Source organism: Mandrillus leucophaeus, unplaced genomic scaffold (genome assembly GCF_000951045.1).
Source record: "Mandrillus leucophaeus isolate KB7577 unplaced genomic scaffold, Mleu.le_1.0 Scaffold339, whole genome shotgun sequence".
NCBI classification, from domain to species: domain Eukaryota; kingdom Metazoa; phylum Chordata; class Mammalia; order Primates; family Cercopithecidae; genus Mandrillus; species Mandrillus leucophaeus.
The window spans coordinates 1,107,630-1,123,974 of record NW_012103576.1 but is presented as its reverse complement, the minus strand read 5'-3'; the positions used below and the strand labels follow the sequence as shown (position 1 = coordinate 1,123,974).

General features: G+C 37.8%; 1 protein-coding gene across 1 annotated transcript; it reads right to left on the bottom strand.

Moving 5' to 3' along the window:
* Positions 1 to 787: 787 nt before the first annotated feature.
* RAP2C (RAP2C, member of RAS oncogene family) lies at positions 788 to 15,808 on the bottom strand. Its single transcript, XM_011988808.1, has 4 exons — positions 15,588 to 15,808; positions 14,678 to 15,487; positions 11,789 to 12,101; positions 788 to 3,331 (listed from the first exon to the last, which is right to left on the bottom strand). Exons 2-3 carry the CDS (start codon positions 14,948 to 14,950, stop codon positions 11,823 to 11,825), a joined length of 552 nt encoding a protein of 183 aa, XP_011844198.1. The 5' UTR covers positions 14,951 to 15,487; positions 15,588 to 15,808; the 3' UTR covers positions 788 to 3,331; positions 11,789 to 11,822.
* Positions 15,809 to 16,345: the final 537 nt, after the last annotated feature.

The window sequence follows — 16,345 nt, the reverse complement described above, 5'->3', positions numbered from 1 at the left end:
GAATTGGACAGCGAATTAAAGTGATTGTCAAAATGTTTCACTGGATAAAACAAAATAATTGTGTTAGATTTCCTTAACATTTTCAAATTTAATTATATTGCTTAATATTGTCTGAAATCTGGGCTGGACATGGTGGCTCGCCCCTGTAATTCAAGCACTTTGGAAGGCCAAAGCAGGAGGATTGTTTAAGCCCAGGAGTTTGAGGCCAGCCTGGGCAACATAGTGAGATGCCCCCATCTCTACAAAAAAATGGAAAAATTAGCTGGGCATGGTGGCAAGCATCTGTAGTCCCAGTTTCTCAAGAGGCTGGGGCAGGTGGATCACTTGATCCTAGAAGTTCGAGGTTGAAGTGAGCTATGATCGTGCCACTGCACTCCAGCCTGAGTGACAGAGCAAGACTGCCTCCAAAAAAATATATTGTCTGAAATATTTTATACATGGACAATTCCCAGTGAACAAATTTGTTGTTTGGCCACTTTCTGCATGTAGATCAGGTTATATACATCATTCATTTTTAGCCATTGTCTATAATTTCTGACTTATTTACAAATTATTCAAATTGATTACATATTATATTTTAGGGCATATCATTCTCAGTTTTCCCCAAAAATATGCCAGAATGGTAATTAAGGAAACAGGCAAATGAATGTTTAACTTTGTTTAAACATGTACTGCAATACACATGATCATTTTGATAAAAAGCAATGACTTTCAGTTTTGAGAAAGATTTATAAGTTAGCAAATCCAGAACATGAAGCAATACACCAAATAATTAAAGAAACCAACCTCAGTAATACAGATGTCTATTTTATTAAAAAAGTTACAAACAGGTGGACTGCAGGGTCGTCTTACAAAATGACAAGAATGAAATCTATTGGAAAAATTTTACTGTTACAAATCTTTATAGGTAATTGTTCAATGTTTGTACTTGTTATTTGAGATTTTACCTTTCACTGATAAAGTTACAGTACATTAGATCCATGATAATAGGTTACATTATTTTATTTGCAGAGCCCTACTGCAGTGATTTGAACAACTCCTAAACAGATGCCATAGTAAAGACAAGACATATATTGCATTTAATATTAATTTATTATCCTAATAAGCAACATGCAATCTATTGAGGAAGCTAAAATAACTTTTGGTCCCTTTTCTTAAAATGTGCTGGAGAAACCACCTTTAAAATCACTTTCCCCTGATTCCTGTGATTCTAAGTGAATTCAAGTCAAATTTGCTGCTGAGGTCAATGACAATGAACACTGTAATTGAGAGCGAGAGAGAGAGAGAGAGAGAGAAACAAGAACACAATCTATAGGAAAGAAACACTACAAAAAAACCAAAATCTCTAGAAAATTTAAATCATGATGAATTATTTGATTCCTTTAGAATTTCACAAAGCCACAAAGCTAATAACAATGATCCATGATCACTTAACCTACTTTTAAATGAGTGTTTGGTTTTAAGTTTGGTATTAAAGTGCAAACTTAAATTAAGTATTCATCTCAAGCAGTTCATAAATAAGGAACAATGTTTCAATTGCCTCTATCTTTACAATCTCACCATAAAATTCAAAATTTAAGAATAAGAGTTCACTTTGAGGGAATTTGCTCAGGAATCAAATGCAACACGATTTAAAAAAAGGAAATCAAAGTTTAATCAATTTCTACTCAATAATTAATGGTCATGCTGACCAATAAATCACATGAATGTAGATACCACTTTATTTGAACATCACACACAATATAAATTTAAAATTGCCACACCCTTTCATAAACCATCACTGCATATATTAGAGCTTTCCTTGACAAAGTTATTGAGCTATCATTATAGATCAAAAGTATAGTTTTGGTTTGGTTTTGTTTTATTTTATTTAGAAGCATGTTCAAATGACTAAAGCTGGGCTCCTAAAATCGAGAACTTTGGTGCAGTAGATGAGCTGCAGTTACTAACTTCTGCAAATGAAAAGCACACAACTAAAACCAAATAAAAACCCAACAATAAAATACTGTCAAACTTATACAATTTAAAAATCATTGCTAGAAAAAGCCCTCATTGTCACGATGTTAAAACTGAACCAAAATATTACTCTTCATAAGTTTCCTTTCTGATTCTATACCTGCGTTACTGTTAAAATGTTCAAGTATTCAGACAAAATGTGCTGATTAGGTAAACAACATGGAAGGCAATGGCTATTAGAAAGCACATTTGCAAAAATAAAAAATAGCCCAGAGACTTGGCGCTATTCTCCCTCCTGTTACACAGATTTTGTCTCTACTACGAACATGCTTCTTGAGAAATAACTAAAAAGCAATTGTGATAGTGCAAGAAAACTTTAACAAATATTGCTTTAAACTATTATTCAGAAAGACAACTATTAAGAACTAGAAAGTGTATATGATTTTATTTGAATTCAATTTTACATGTGCAGAAGTCTATTAGATGTCAATTACAAGCCTGATAGGCAAAGATGAGCTATCTCTGTTTAGGTATACAATTAATTTACCATGGATACAATATCCCTTTTCAAAGGCATTGCTAAATAGGTCATAACTAAATTTAGAACTTCACAGAAAGGAAAATGTTACTGCCGCAATTCAATGCTGTAAATGAGATTAACACATGTGAAAACCTAATGGAATTGAATGCTTAACTCTTCAACTAAATGCTCTACAGTCAATTTCAAATATCAATTGTAACTTTCAGAACATGTTAATTACAAAAAAAAAAAACCAAACAAAACAAAACACACACATCACAAACTGCACTTGAAGAAAAGGGATATTCCATCCATACAGGTAAAATGTGATCTTTAGTTTCTTTTTACAACACTGCCACACGTAAACAAAGTCTCAAAGTATTAACCAATAATTTTAAAGGAGAAAGATTTTACAAATAGGATGAAGCACTGGTACGAGGTAATATACAGAAGTAACCATTTGTTTAAGGCTCAATTTTTTCTCCATTATAACTTTCTTTTAAAAGGCATTGAGTAGGTAATACTGAGTTTGAGTATTTAATAAATACAAGTCGAGAAACTGATTAAAGAAATCAATTAAAATATTAAAAATTAACCCTTGCATATTAGCCATCAATAAGAACTTAGAAAGCTATAAAAGGACTGATTGATAAAGAATAGATTTTAAACGTATGGTAAACGTGCTAAGCATTCCTGTTTAAGGTCGATGGATCTTGAAGGCCAAAGACCTTACACACTTAAATAGATGTATGGCAACATGCTGTAATAGAGACAGGTTTACCAAGGCTCAGTTCTGCAACCCAGGTTGTAAAGTTCTCCAAAGCAGCATCTGTGCAAATTTCCTCTGAGTTTTATCTGCAATTAAGATAAACACGTCATAAAAATGTAGAAATATATAGTTTAAAAAGAGAACACTGACAACAGATCTATATACACAGAGAAGTGGTAACAAAAAAAAAAAAAACAAACACAGAAGTGATGCACTGGATATAATGTACTTTGTGTGTGCATGTGTGTAGCTATCCTAGCTTATTTTTATAATATTATTATGCTTTGTACTTGTATTATACTTATGCAATATTAAAAATGTCCTTACTGGTTTAAATGATCTTACAGTATAAAAGTTGTTGCAAATGCTGCTTCTACTTTGAACTTGATCGCTTCACATTTTAACTGGAAATGGTATTGTTATCAAATGCATGTTAATTATGAGTTAATTGGCAGTATGTTAGACTTTTCCCAAATCTAGTGTTTTTAGAGATTAAAATGAGAAAATGTCATTCAGGCCGGGCACAGTGGTTCATGTCTGTAATTCCAGTACTCTGGGAGGCCAAGGTGGGAGGACTGCAGAAAGAAAAGAAAAGAAAGAGAAAAAAGGAAGGAAGGAAGGAAGGAAGGAAGGAAGGAAGGAAGGAAGGAAGGAAGGAAAGAAGGAAGGAAAGAAGGGAGGGAGGGAGGAAGGGAATACAATTCAATCGAGGTCTAGATATTGAGCACCTACTAGGTGCCTAGGTTAGGTCAGATGCTAGGTGATAGCAGCAGTTCACATTTTCCACTTGGGTCTTCCGTTTTTGGGGGACATCCTCCCAACCACAGGATCTTCTTTTATGACTGGAATTCCTCATTCCCTGCTCTTATAGCTCACAGATTTCTGCCCTTCCAGCTAATACTAGGGAAAAAAAAAAATCTATCGTTCAGACAGACAGAGCGTCCTTCAATTGTGCTGAATCACCAAATAGCTTCTAGGGGAGTAGAGTTATGTTTGTTTTCGAATGCATGAGATAAAAAATGTTATCATAAAGCCAGAAACAAAAGTAGAACAGCAACTATGAAAGAATGCCAAGGGAAACCAGTTTATAATCATTTAAGGGCTCTACCAATGTTTATAAATGCATAATTTTAATTTCATTTGACAGCTACACTTGTATTAGTGTTCAAAGTGCCTGACATAGTGCTTTATTAGCAGCTATATCATAAAAATGATTATTATTAAAGGACATCACTCTGCTCATTATTGAAATTCTGCTACCTAAACACATTAGGAAAAAACAGAACAAAAATCTTCCTCTTTAGAAACTATTATAGAAACATTTTTCCAATTAAAAGACATTTTGCATTAAATTGTTAATTAGGACACCAGTTATTTAAGCTTGGGCATATCCGGTTTCCTCATCATTGAAAAACGGATAAAAATACTTTCTTCACAGGGTTGCTGTAAATTTGTTTTCCTTTTCCAACTATGTTATAAATTTCTAGAAGACCAGGATTGTACTTTTGATATCTAGACTAAGGACCTTTATATTTTTTAGCCTAGCTGGAATTTCTATACCTACTTGAACACAACAGTATTTCATTACATATGCAGTATCCATAATGAATAAAAAGTATTCATTATGAATACTTTTTTGTAATTTAGACAAGACTTCCTTCAATTAGTTTGAATTAATGAATTTGCTATAAATTTTCATTTCCCTTTTTAAATCAAACAATTATAAAGATGTTGGGATTTTCAAAAATGATTATTTCTCTTAAATATTGAAGACCTGTTCAAGCATTCTCTAAAATCAAATTGAGAAAGTAGTTATTTCTAGCCAAAATATTAATAATCAAATCATTTTACTAACCATAATCTATATTGAATAAAACGTGATATATTAATCACCTCCCACCCTCTAAAAACCTGGGTAACATTTGGTCTATCCACATACACAGGATGACAATACTCCTGTGAAATCAAGAGATATAGATAAATCCTGAGTTAGGCTCAATAATATTAATATTAGGCATACCTTTAAGCAAACAAAGTATTAATACTAGCTACTTTTCAAGAGAGTAATAAATTATAATTATCTGCAGTAAAAAATCCTGAAGTAAAATGCTTGCATTAAACAAAAACAACAGTCTCTTTCAGATTAGAATTTCAAGTGCAAATGTTCTTGCTTCACAGTGACAGCAAAATTTTCAATATACTAACACTCTCATGTATGTAAAAATAAATCGCTGAAGGTTTAAAGGCAGCTGGTCAAATCAGTACTTTTTAACTTGCAGGATATCACATCCAAGCACGTTGCAAAGGTATAACTTGCGGCTTTCAAGACAGAACCCAAGTTATCCTCGACCTCGCTCTCAAGTTTCCAGCAAGACACTCAACAAATCTTAACTCTGGAAGCTTCTATTCAAACTCTTACTTGTTTGGTTCTACTTTTTTAGCTTTTTACTAATGCAATATTATAGGAAAGTACAAAACAAAACAAAAAACACACACTAATCCAAATCTTTTGCTCAGGAAATTATGAAATAAATAGGGTCTGTCAAGTGGGGTAAATTGGTATATGAGAGTACCAAACATAGAACAAAAAGGAATAAAGATCATTATTTATGTCAGCCTGAAGAAAAAAAGGGGATTTTTGATTCAAAACTAGCACATCATTTCACATGGCAGCAGAATGCCTGGTATGTTAACAAAGGCTCCTGAAAGGCTTAGCAGTTTATGAACGTCTTTTTAGCTTAACTGGACTTAACTTATCTAAATACAATGGTATTTACTAGCACTGTCTCTCTCTCTCTCACACACACACAAATATTAGCGTGTAATCATAATCACTTTTAATTTTTTTCTAGTTTTAGGCATATGATATTCTTGGGATTTAACCAAAATACTTTTTTTGAAAACGAATTTCCTTTCATGTTTAATTATCATTTCATATACAAGTTAAAAGTTAGTTGTATTAGCAAAACATCAGACTGGAATTATAATTTTCATAAATCATTATTTTAATAATAATGTTAATCATCAAAAGTGCTATTTTAATAAATCATTAAATTATTTTAATAATAATTTTAATCTCAGAGACAGGATCTTGCTCTGTCATCCAGGTTGGAGTGCAGTAGTGCAATCATAGCTTACTGAAACCTGGAATTCCTGGGCTCAAGAGATCCTCCTACCCCAGCCTCTTGAACAGCTAGGACTACAGGCACACACCACCACACCCAGCTAATTTTTTTATTTTATTTTTTGTAGAGTCGGGGGTCTCATTGCATAGCCCAGGCTGGTCTTGAACTCCTGGCCTCAAGTGATTCTTCCACCTTGGCCTCCCAAAGTGCTGGGATGAGAGGTATGAGCCACTGCATCTGGCCTTAGGCTGGAATTCCTCTGATACAGGTTATGTTTTTGTTAAATATCTTTTGTTTTGTTTCTCTATCCTAATGTGCATAGTACTCATGAAGCTTACTGGAGTTGGAATGGGAGGACTAGGTCTTTAAACGTGTTCACTGTCACCCATTAAACACAGAGAGCAAAGGCGGAACCTATGGCATAGAATCCTTGAATGGAGATGGAATCACACATGAAGGAAAGCAAGCTCAAAAAATGTTTATGGTGAACCCAGGGTAGAAGGGATGGGATTAGCTATTTTTATGTACTAGATCTAAAATCTCTGAATGTTTAAATTAATATGATGAGTTCAATTCTGAGATCTCAAATATTATAACCAAGTCCAGTGATAATAAACAGCAGTGTGAGCCCAATGATCCAATTCCAGTTGCTAGCTTTGAATTAGACCAGGTAAGTTAGTACACCCCTCAACTCTAAATTGCTTTTTCTGAAGTTGATATTCCTAAGATTGGCTAATCAAAAGAACTTGGGAGTATGTTTTTGATTGGATACGTTTTTCTAACAGCTGACAGGACTTAAGTTTTTCTTACTGATACTATCTTCTGAATTGTAGAATTCTGCTGAGAAGTAATCCCACGGGGACAATCTTTTCTGTAGTATGGCTAGAACACTTCCTTGGTGGCAATTCTCCAACTCCATGATGCAATTTTTGTTACTTCTACCGATGGTTCATTCTAAGCCAGAGAGGTAATGGAGTAAAACTCATTGGCTCATATGCATTTTATTCTGCAATAAAAGCCTAATCTTGAGGTTAAAAGGAAGTAATTAAAGAGGGAACAGATATACAAAGAGTCATTCTAATCACCACACACCTCCAGATCTACAGCAGGTCTAACTAGGCACCTGTCCACTCTCAAGTCTCAAACCATGAACCAACCCTACGAATTCAGTGAAGGTCTGGGAGAATTAGGGGTAGCAGAAAGGGCAAGGTGGCTTTGTTTTTCCCTTTTACCCAAGGTTCGCTGAGGGCCTTTATGGTACATACCACCCCCAAAGCATGCTTCTTCCTCCATTCAACTCCTCTGCTCCACTTTGACTCACCATGTGAACTGGATGACAGATGAGCATTTTAAATAAGCCATTTTCCCCATTCAAAGTGACATGCAAATAGAGCAGTGGGAAAAAAAGAAGTATCTAACAAAACTATAACTTCTACAACAGAATTCCACCCCAGCGTTTTACAGATATTATTAATATTTACCTTGTATAGGAAATTATAAGTACATGATGTGATTTGAGGATTTTTCTCCTCACATTTGCTAAAGCCCCAGCATACCATAAAAAATTAAAAACTAAAATTAAAAGCTAAAAAAATTAAAAACCATTCTGATTCTACTTTTTTTATTTTAAAAAAACATGAAAATGTTAATCAATTCCACTGTATTTAGGAATAGTAAGTCTACCTAGACTAAAATGATGTTCGAATATGGTTTAGCCTTTCAGTAGCCTTTGTTAGCATCTCAGGCATTCTGCTGCCATGTAAAATGATGTGCTAGTCTTGAACCGAGAACCCCCTTTTTCTTCAGGCTGAAATACATAATGAACTGGGGCTGACATAAATAGTGATCTTTGTCCTTTCAGTTTGCTTCCCTGTGTTTGGTACTCTTATGCACCATTTACTCTAGTTGGGAGGACCTGTTCCATAGTACACTGAGAAAAATGGTATAAAATCTTACAGGAGACCTTCAAACCACAGTGAATAACACCCTTTGCCCCCATTTTCTTTCTTTATCACTTTCATCAATACTGGACTGACATAAAGGAATCCTTGAAAAATCATCTTTAAAACATTCTATTTGCCAAAAGGATATATCAAGCTGTCACATTTAAGAGACATCTTTACTGCACTTCCCCCCTTCCTATTAGGGAATCAACAGAATATTTTAGGATATGATTATGCTCCTTCTTGATATTCTTTCTGTTTGAAAGTCAACACTGACACCCCCCACCGCCACCACCAATCCCCTCAAGTCCTACCCATCTTCAAAGCCTGATTCAAATGCTATTGCTCCCAATATCGCTAACTCAGTGGCTCTTAACTAAGGGCAATTTTTGTCCCAAGGGGGCATCTGGCAATTTCTGGAGATATTCTTGTCATAATGGGGGATTAGGAAGATGCTACTCTCATCTAGTGGGTAAAAGCTAGGGATGCTGCTAAACATCTGACAACGCACGTGACAGCCCCAAACAGCAAAGATCCCAGAATGTTAAGAAACTCTGTTCTAATTGGTTGTGATCTCCCGTTTCCCTGAACTCCCACAGGACAGTGATTTACTTCTTTTATAGTATTACGAGATTATTATTAACAAAACATTGATCTTTCTCCACAAAAAGATACCAAAACAGTGAACTGCCAATAATTTATACTAGCACAGAAGAGCTATGACATAGTGAATGAAACCAGAACAGGGAGACAATGCTGACCTGAGTTTCCATTATACTGCTGCCATACAGCAAAAGAAGTCCCTTCAAAGCACTTGATCATACGCTCCTCAGATCAGTAAAGAAATCAGGATGATGGCAGTGTATAAGGAATCTGGTTATGCTTCCAAACTTACACTAAAATTACTAATGGGAGGGTAAAAGGTGAGGAAACAATCCTGGGAGCCATGCAGATAAACAGGTGTTAGGGAAGAGACTAGTGACCCAAATTGAAAGGTGTTAAGACATAAATGTGAGGAATTATCAGAAGCAATTCTTAGAGCATTAATAAATTTTCCCTCTCAGTCAAAAAACAACCAATTAACAACAGTAACAGTGTTTCTGACTTACATCCTATTATTTCTAACTTGGACAAGGTACTCTTCTAAATATTAGGGACAAACATTTCTCAAATCACCTTTACCTGTCAAAATTTGATATTCAATTTAGATCTGGGTCTAACAGATTTCAAAGCTCCATGACTCAAGCTATAGTATTCAAAATCCACCATCTATTTTCTTTTCTTTTCAGGTAAATGGTGAACAAGGACAACCACAAATTTTACTAGCCTCAGATTAGAGATTCCCATACATGGGAATCAGTTCAATTTTATTTGATGTCAGAAAAAAACAACAACAACCCTGCATATAGTGCACTTTGTTCTAAAAGATCTTGGTCAGGGAGTTCCCCTTAGTATTTTTAGAAATTCAGCTTATTGGATATTTTATTTCAAGGCTAACATCTTCATTTATATATTCTGCTTACAAAAACAAGCAAAAACCTACACACTATAAAAAACCCACTACTATAAAAATGAATAATTATAGGTATTAATAATTTCCATTTTTAGTATGTTAATTAACCAAAAATATATAGTTGGCTTGAGATACTAAAAAAAAATCTATGTACTCATTCCTGTAGGTAACCAAATAGGTTAAATATAATTCAGATCACAAAAAGTTACCAAATGAAATAAACTCAGAAATGATTCAGAAGAAAAGAGGTTCAAAAATAGCTTTAGAAATTATTCACCTGCCAATTTGGCTGAGACAGCTGGCTCTTGACATGTGTGAGACCAATTTTATTCAGTTAACCTTCTATAGCTGTCTACACTAATGATGGAAGGAAAACTGAGAACATTTCGTGGGAGTTGATTAATTTTTAAAAAGATGATAAAACTAACACAAAATGTGTATGGACACTTACATCATCTGCCCAGTAAGTGTCAGATAGAAAAATAGAGCAAAACAGTAAAGATGCAATCACCCCACAGAACTTGTTCAAATGTGAAGCTGGCTTACAATTTAAGGAGAGAGATTACAGCAGCAAGAATATGGGACTTGATCCATAAGCCTCTCTCCTCCTCAAAAGACTATAATGCAAGTGCGATGCTATCAACCAAACATAAGCTGGACTATGGTCTGAAAAGTGACTTTATAAAATAATAGATGTAGCTAGACATAAGAAAATAAATGAGTTTTCACCATATTCTGGTATGTGAAAGAATGATGAGTGAAAGCATTTTAAATAAAGCATTGTTGTCATCCTTCATTTTTAAAGATGACATTATCTGACAGGAGACCTTGTCTGAAAAGATAAATTAGGGACCGTTAGTCTTTTCTCCAGGGAGCATACACAAAGCCAGACCCTTGATTAGGAATCATTGCTCCAATCTGAAATGCCTGTTGCCATTTGCAACACTGCCTCCTAGACTCGAGGTCAGCCTTGGCTCAGGAAGATCAATTTCATTCCTGATACTGCTAGGCTAGTCTGGCATTTGCTGCGGTTTCTCAGTCATTCACAATATTGGCTGTTCTATCTTATCATCTAAGTGTTACTGTCTAAGTGAGACTATTTGCTCAATTACAATCTAGACTAAAAGATCATGACATGAATAATCTTGTTTTAAATGCTTCGTAGGTTTTACATAACCTTACTTTTAAAAAAAGTATGAGTTTAAAAAAAAACTCATTCATTTAAAAAACTTGTAAGTTATTTAACTCAGTGAAAGGCCTGAAGGTTTGTTACTGTTCCTATTAATCTCATAATTTATTAAACTGAATAAATTTTTTTTAATGCATGAAACTGTTCCTTCTAACACATCACAGATAATTCAACCAGATTATCATTTGGACTGTATATTTATAATGAAGTCAGGGTACACTGTGGCACTACAATTTGTTATTATCAGAGGTCACGTAAGTCCCTCAAGTGTTAGGTACAGATGAATTTGATTAAATAATTGTACTGTTAATCAAGCACTTGGTGATTAGTAAACTAGTGATTTTAATTGCAGCAATTTGCTTGCTCAGGACATAAAAACATAAAAGTATAGAAAATACCACAAAACTTCTGAAATTATTACTGAGTGCTCTCCTGTGCATTTTGGATGCTAAATCAGAAGAACAGGGAAAAAGTGTGTTATGGTTTAACTCAACCCAAAGAAATGTTACCAATAAAGCAGAGAAGGAAGAACAATAACTCACTTAAAATCTTGGTGATGGGAATATAAGCAATTTTTTACCTACGCTTTGCTTATCTGCATTTAAAAAAATTTTCTTCATTGAATGTTGACTATTTTGTGTGATGGAAAATGTTATTTTAAAAATAAAGAAATTTAAGACAGTGCCATGTGTATTAACACCAACCAGCTTTTTGTTATACTTGATCAAAAAACAAAACACTACCTGATTCACACCGTTCCATCAAAAACTAACCTGCTCGGTATGGCCATGATTGAGGTTATCTTTTTTACTGGACGACGCAAGTTGTACAACACTGATCTTGCTTCTCGGGCAGGGATGAATAGTTCATTTGCCTGACGATCTCAGCAAAAAGTTCATCCACCATTGATTTACTTTTTGCCGATGTCTCCATGAAAGGACAGCCCCATTCTTGAGCCAGAGCTCTGCCTTCTGAAGACATAACCTCTCTTTCTGGTTCCAGATCCACTTTATTTCCTACTAGGATTAGTGGGACTTTTTCATATCTCTTCACTCTGACAATTTGATCTCTCATTGGCTTGATATCCTATTCAAGCAATCACAAAGAGAAAGAAAAACATTATGCTGTTTGTACAACCATAACAGAAATATTACAGTATTACAAAAAGTCATACCTCAGTGAGTATACAAAGCTGAATCCAAAATGAAATCACACCTAAACAGAGAAAACGTCACCATTTTGTCCACAGGACTAAGAACTAGATAATTTTCACAGACCCTACCTGCTGGGTTTGTCAGGAATATAAAACATGGGTTGCACACTAACCTTGACTCATATAATCACTTTTACCCACCTCCAGTCTATACTGATTTAAAAAGCAAGTTTCCAAATGATTAATCCATTCGTACATAAGGATGTTTGGCCATCTCCCTAAACCTGCCTGCTTGTCATCACTCCTTGTAACACCTGTTATCCTAGCACAGGATTGCAGCATCTATGCATTCCTAGCCATGTAGCAAGAGGGCTTGAGTGAAAGTGTTTTAAGTGGGAACAAAAACCACTCTGTAATGCCTAGAAGAAAAGCGTTACAACCAGATGGATACACTTAAATGTTTTATTTTAAACTGAATGGTATGCATTTATTCCAGTAAAATCAAACACCTTAAAATACACTTAAATTCGCTAGGAACTACTATAACAGTTAGTAACTCCTGGGAAGGACAGTGCAAGGGGAGTCTGGGTGGGAAGAAGACAGTTTTGTTTTGTTTTGTTTTTTTTGTTTTCTTTCTTTCTTTCTTTTTTTTGCCTGTGTTTGTTTTTACTGCTTGATTGTTCTCCCATGCGTATTACTTTTTCCAAGTAGTTACAACGAATTACAAAACATAAGATCGTTAGCAATCCTCCAGTAGCATCAATTTTGGGAGGTGGGAGTAAGTATTGATTTAAGACAATATTATAGATTTAATTATAAAAATCACCATTTTTTGTAATATTTCATAATTTTAAAAGTTTGCCTTAAATAGAAAATGTATGTTTAATTGGAAGTCACAGTAAGCACAGAATATTCACATGTGGGTCTATGGGAAAGCAAGGGACTGTGAAAATCTATAAAAATATAGTTATTTGATATTTACATCAATTTGGTTTGATCATGTATCAACTCAGTCTTCTAGGTTACGCTTATTTCCCGTTGTCTTTATGGAAACATAAATTCAGCTGAAAATCCAAACTTATGGCATTTGGGCTCAAAGGAGTTTACATCTCCACTGAAATAATGGCACAGTTTTTCACTCCCAATTCATGTCTACAACAGAAATGGATATAACAGAAATCTTATGAAACACCCTTCAAAAGACTCTCAGCCTCCAGAGAGTAAGCTGATAGAATAACAAATCTCCTGAGGATCCTTTAGGGAAAAAAATGCCTGTCAGACAGCACCTTCAGTACTTTGGTACTTTCTGGGGGAAAATGCTTTTATGATACTATTGTTTGGGAATTTACGCCCACATAAAGTGAATTTAGTTTGGTCTCAATAGCTTTGATTTATTTCCCCAGAATTTATCATCTTAAAAAAAAAAAATCTCTGAAGTTGTTCTATCAGGTTACTGGGAAAGTTCACTATAGTACTTTAATTTAAAATACTAAAGAAAGTGGAATTAGCACATTGTATTGGATAAAGCACTTAAGGTCTCTTAAGTAAGCTACATTAAGTGCATACCTTTAAATGCAGAAAAAATATATCCATTTCCTAAATCAATGGAGGTCAATATAATGGGTCAATATGAGGTTATTTATTTTCAAGGAATAAATAGAAACATACATCGCATCTCCTAAGATAACGTTAAACCTTCAGTCTGTTTCCCAGTGAAGGACAAGACAGATTTTCTAAGAGATTGGACCACATCCAGTTTGGCCACCCAGCCGGAGTAAGAAATCTGCACTTGTTCAGTGTTCCCAGACCCACGTATTTTCTGTAAATACAGGCAGTTACCAGAAACAATTTGGATCAACTACAGAAAAGGAGTCATCCCTGATTTTTGTTGGTTATTAATTCTAGGTACTAGTCTTTTCTATTAGTAACTTTCCTTCCTACTACACGCCCCAAGTAATTAAGTAAAATGCCTAGAAGGCAGGTCTTGAGTTCTTCATTTTGCAACACTAAGATTTATGAATCTAGTTGAGAAACTTGAGAGAGAAGGGGAGGGCGGCGGGAGGGGGTGTTGCGGGGTGGGAGGGGAAGGTGTGGGTGGGACAGACAGGACTTATCTGTGCAACAGATAATCGGCTCCAAATAATTTTTTCCAAGTGCTCTATTTACCCGAGATTATTCGTTAGATGTTTTGTTGAATGAGTTAATCAATACTTGTTGAATTGAGCAAGCAACTTCAGAAGGTTATATTCCAGGCGAAATATACACAGACATTTTTTTCACTTTTCTTTCACTTAAAAATAGCTTTAAAATATTTGTTGACGCTTGTTACTTTACTACGCTCTATAGAAACAACCCGATAGTCTTCCATGCCTGGAGTAACCTCAAAAATGCGTCATGTCTAACTTTCAAAAGCAAAACACAGTCATTAATGCACGTTTCAAGCAACCCAGAAGTCGATGTCGGATTACCACACCCCCTTCTAACAAATTACGAGACTTGGTTTGGTTACCTGAAAAGACTGTTGATTAACCAGGCTATAAACCAGGATGAAACCCTGGCCGTTTTTGATGTAGAGATCTCTCATGGAGGCAAACTGCTCAGTTCCTGCGGTGTCCAGAATTTCCAGCACGGAGGGGGAAGAGTCCACTTCGATCTCTTTGCGGTAGAAATCTTCAATGGTGGGGTCATATTTCTCAATGAAAGTCCCAGTGACAAACTGCACAGTAAGGGCAGATTTGCCAACCCCTCCGCTCCCTAACACCACTACCTTGTATTCCCTCATGAGTCTCACCTTCACCAACTCCTACCAGAGGGGGGGAAAGATCACCCCGCTAGCTGTGGCGCGGCTAGACTAGGCGGAAGGTGGGCGGAAATCTGCGAACTGGGGAGGAGAGTGCAGAGGAGCAGAGGGCCCAACCGGGGAAGAAGAGGAAGTTACAGGAGGGGGAGGGGAAAGAGCGTAGAGTCAGGGAGGGTGGGGAAGGGATGGTAATGCCCTTCCTATAGGAACTGCGGCCCGAGCAGGGGGCGTGGGGAGGAGGGCGAGTCTGGGAAAAGCCCGGCTAGGGTGGCGAGGAGGCGCGTGCTCCCGGGAAGGAAAGGGTGGGGGCCGCGACGAGGGGACCCCGCGGCGAGGCGGACGTCAGAGTAGCCCGCAGCCCGGGGCTGCCCGCAACCCTCCCCCGCCCTTCACACAAAGGGGCCCGGGGACCCCGCTTCCAGCTCGCGCAGCCCAGCCGGCCCAGGCCTGCGGGCTCCGTTCCAGTTACTGCTGCCCGGGCGGGTTTCTGGGCCCCGGCTCCCGCGGGGGTCGTCCGGCCTGTGAAGGGGAGAAGGATGCACATTACCCGGCTGACCCCCGCCCCGAACCTGCGGCGCCGGCCGCCGGCTCCCACCCGGATCAGGCTACCGCCGCTTACCCCGCCGTCCGCACCCGCCCGGCCGCCGGGGAGGCTCTGTCAGGCCAAGGCCATGGCCACCCGCTGGCTCCTCTGTCTCTCCGCTGCCCCAGCGCTGCTGCTCGCGGCGGGGAAAGGGGCGGGGGCCGTCCGGCGGCGGCCGCAGGGACTCCAGGCGAACCCACCTCTTTTTTTTCTCACCCACCCCCCACCCCCCCAGCACACACCCGGAAGGGTTTCCCTGACACACTGGCTGAGGTGCCCCAGTTCCCCGAGACTGGACGGGATCACTTCCGGTGGGGAAAGTCCCACCTCTTCGGGGCGAGCCGGGTGGCTCTGGGGCCGCGCCCTGCTGAGCGAGCGCGCCGGCCAGGGACGGTTTCGGGTCGGGACTCCGGCCTCGGGAACAGGCCTCTGGGAACCTGCGGCGTCAGTCCTTACTCGCCCGCGGCTGCCGCGGATGCCGCGGACCATCCCACCCCCAAACCCTAGAAGCGCCTCCGCCCCGCAGCCTCCAGCCGCCCGGCTCTAGGACTTCAGCCGCTCCCTGGCCGGTGCGGGACTGCGGGCTAATAATCTAGCGACCGGGAGAACGCCAAACATCCCTGGACTAGAAGTTACAGGGGTAATCAAACAGCCCAGAAAGTTTATTCTCCTTGCTGGTATTCCTTCCACTTGCTATTTTGCTGAGAGATGCATGCAAACTACCCTTAGACTTCGGACGCAGTGCGTTTTACTTAGCCGTGCCTGACAAACACACACAGTACTTTTACCGTGTG